The sequence below is a fragment of the Cucurbita moschata genome, unplaced genomic scaffold (assembly GCF_002738365.1).
Source record: "Cucurbita moschata cultivar Rifu unplaced genomic scaffold, Cmos_1.0 Cmo_Scf00030, whole genome shotgun sequence".
Lineage (NCBI taxonomy): Eukaryota > Viridiplantae > Streptophyta > Magnoliopsida > Cucurbitales > Cucurbitaceae > Cucurbita > Cucurbita moschata.
In genome coordinates this window covers 411,716-415,055 of record NW_019268546.1, presented here as the reverse complement: position 1 = coordinate 415,055, position 3,340 = coordinate 411,716, and the positions used below count along the sequence as shown (strand labels likewise).

The 3,340-nt window shown below is 33.3% G+C and overlaps 1 protein-coding gene across 1 annotated transcript; it reads right to left on the bottom strand.

The window, feature by feature from the left end:
• Positions 1–861: 861 nt before the first annotated feature.
• On the bottom strand, positions 862–1,747 carry LOC111464337. The gene is made up of 2 exons (XM_023108500.1): positions 1,550–1,747; positions 862–1,419 (listed from the first exon to the last, which is right to left on the bottom strand). Exons 1-2 carry the CDS (start codon positions 1,669–1,671, stop codon positions 1,260–1,262), a joined length of 282 nt encoding a protein of 93 aa, XP_022964268.1. The 5' UTR covers positions 1,672–1,747; the 3' UTR covers positions 862–1,259.
• Between the last annotated feature and the right edge of the window lie 1,593 nt (positions 1,748–3,340).

Genomic DNA, 3,340 nt, shown 5'->3' with positions numbered 1-3,340 from the left:
AAAAAAAAAAAAAAAAAAAAAAAAAAAAAAAAAAAAAAAAAAAAAAAACTTTACTTTGGATATTCACATGATAGCAGCAAATTTTGTTTGTGCCTTGCAAAACAAAAAAACAAAAAATGCACACTAATATGGCGTTTACTGCTACAGTCATGCTTGTCCTTACTGCTACAGTCATGCTTGTCTGTTGTTTTTGGTCGTATGATGGATGTCTCAATCATGTATGTCTAGGACATATTGTTCATAGACGCATGCCCATAACAAATCCATCTTTACGTGCTTTCATAGTAAATAAATATTTATTATAATTAATTGTTGTGTCGATATGGGGGTGTATGACCGTTCACCAAAATCATGTCAACACACGACTAAAATGCCCCAAAATGTACTATAGGGGGATGCGACTAGTTGTCAATTCTTCCTACTCGGGTTATATGCTTTCAAAGTCGTCGTTGTTGCTTACTCATTTTTAGCTTATAACATTGTTTTATTTAAAAATGTTATAAACGAATTTTTTCGCTCACATTTCTAAACTATTCGGAACTCAAGCGAACGTTATCCACAAAGTCCAAATTTCTTACTGTGTGCAAGATTGTAATGATATTTGATATTTATGCAACTCCTTTTCGTAAGGGACCATGCTCTATGTAATAATCACATAAAATACAACTTATACTAAATCTGGTTCAATTTTTTTTTTTTTAGATTTTAAAAAGGAAAAAAAAGTAAATATGAAAATATTTCTAATCATAAATTAAGCTGAACTAAATATTCAGTACACCTATAGTTTTATTTAAATATTAAATAACAAAGTACATAGTACTTGCAGTTTTAGGAAATGAAACAAAACAAAACGAACAAAAATGGAACACGAAATGTACCATACATATATATGGATCTGTGCCCTGTATTTTAAAATAACAAAAGAAAATTACATCCATCTAAAAATTAAAATTAAAATTAAAAAATTAGGATTCTAGTTCATGTAACAATTTATATGAAATTCAAACTTTTTTTATTTATAATTTAAACAAAAAATTGAAAAGCTGAGTGAAGAGATTGAAGCAGAACAGTTCTGTATAGCCTCTGCCAATCGATTCTTCTCCACAGGAAGAAATCTCAATCTGAATTTCCATTTCTTTCTCTCTTTTTTTTTGTTTCTGTGTTCGAAGAACACAAATCTTTTCCTCTCGCATTTGAATCTGAATTTCCTTTTCTTTCTCTGTTTTCCGTTCTTTTTCTCAAAATTTCTTCATCGGAACTCACGCCACTGCAACTGTATCCGTCCTTACGTTTTTCTTACCAGACGCCGTCGTTTTATCCGCCGCAGACGACGAAGACATTCTCCAGCTCTTCTCCTGCGCTTCGTCCATTTCAATCTGTTCCTGCCGGCACTCTTTGCTACAGAACGGCGTGTTTCCTCTGAAATCAATACGATTCGGAGCAGATTCCGTCAGTATCGTCTCACATAAATTTCTTCCACAAAAAAAAAAAAAAACCTAGAAAATGAAATCGGAACGAAATGAATTGAATTCGAATCACAATCACTCACTTGTACATGAAAATGTCTCGGTTGAATCCGAGCGGCCTCCGGCAGAGGAAGCAAGCTTCGAGGAAATGAGATTCCTGCCTGTGATCATCACCGCCGCCATGGTACCGCATTCCGTTCCTCATAAGAAGAGAAATTTCCACTTCGAAATCAAGAGATTAGGGCTAGAGTTAGCGAGAGCGCCGAATGTGGGAAAAATCGGAGATCTCGGGCCATTTTATAGTCGCCTGAATCAGTGAGGAGTAATCATCTACTTCGTAGCACACAGGATCTCCGTGAGCTGTACATAACCTCGTGATAATAACAGACGTGGAGGAAATTTATTGGCTACACAAACCAAAACCATCGTAGTGTGCGATGTACTGGAACATTTAATATTGTAATTAAAAAGGCTATTGTACTTGATTAAATTCCAAGTGGCGTTTATTTAGATTCCAATTGAGTTAATCTAATGGCACAGTGCATGTACCTATTCCTTTAAAAGGATGGGACACAATAAATTTTAATAAATTTAATATTTGGTCCTTCCTTTCTCTAGTAATTTTAAGTCCACACCATTTCTTTTAGTTATTTACATTTTAAAGACCATTTGGGCCCATTTTTGCAAATATTAGAGACAAAGAAATTGAAAACCAACCAATAAAAGATAAAATTTTGATATTTGGTCCTTCCTTTCTCTAGTAATTTCAAATTCACCCCATTTTTTTTAGTTATTTGTATTTTAAAGACCATTTGACCCCATTTTTACTAATATTCGAGAAATATGTTCGAAATTGAAACGAGTAGATAAAGATGAAATTTTGATAATACGAAAGAAGAAAAGTGTCAATAATCTTCTCAATGAAGATATTAAGAGAGAACGGACAGCAAATTGCAATCATATTGTGTATAAATGCGACACATCATATTGTGTAAATGCGACGCATAATATGACGAGTCGAGGCCGAAAGGTATGTGATTAAATATGTGGGTCCTAATGGGGTGAAAATAGGATTTAGAGAAAGTTGAGGGGAAAAAAAGAAATAAGATATACAAAATCTAGACTGCTCTTGTCTGACAGTCAGATATCCAAGTACAGTGAAGGGGAGAGGTGGGAGAGGTGGGTGTATTGGTAATTTAGGGAAATATTTGAGGGCAAAAAGGACATTTCAGTAAAGCATCATAATTTCTCTGGAAATTCAAAGGGGCCCACAGGGGGTAAAGAAATTAATATTCGGAATATTATGATATTTGTTTTTAGAAAAAGCGAAGAAATTATTATTCTTGCTGACTAGACATTGGCCCCACTGTCCAATCAGAAGCCGACAGCAACAACGAGGCATGAAACTCTTGGCACGATATACGAGGTCATTTTCCACTTCTCTGCCCGTGTCTCTTGGGCAGCCTTCCAAGTTTGCCCGTCACACGTGTGCCGGAAACCGTAACACCGAACCCACAACCGAGCTATGTGGCGGCTGATTAAGGACATTAAATTAATAAACAGATTTAAAAAATTCTTTTTGGTATTTATGGCTGTTTTTTTTAACTTTAATTTTAGTTTAGTGAAAAAAAAACATTTTAAATGTCGTATAATTAAAATATCAAAATAGATTATTTCAAAATATTGAGATTAGTTTATAATTTTTAAAACTTTTTAGTATTTCATATTTAAAATTAAATTTTTTAATCTACTTAATAATATTCATATAAAAAAAATGTTTTAAATGAACTAAAAAACAATCCGGCATTTTAAATGTGTCAGGCATATAATAACAACTTTAATTTTTAATAAAAAAATTCAGTCGTTACCGTTGA

What these genes read in the sequence shown, in the direction of transcription:
- LOC111464337 (XM_023108500.1), bottom strand. Translation starts at nt 1,671, where the DNA reads ATGAGGAACGGAATGCGGTACCATGGCGGCGGTGATGATCACAGGCAG. An exon ending in CGAGACATTTTCATGTACAA is followed by an intron (nt 1,420 to 1,549) that starts GTGAGTGATTGT and finishes TATTGATTTCAG; the next exon opens with AGGAAACACGCCGTTCTGTA.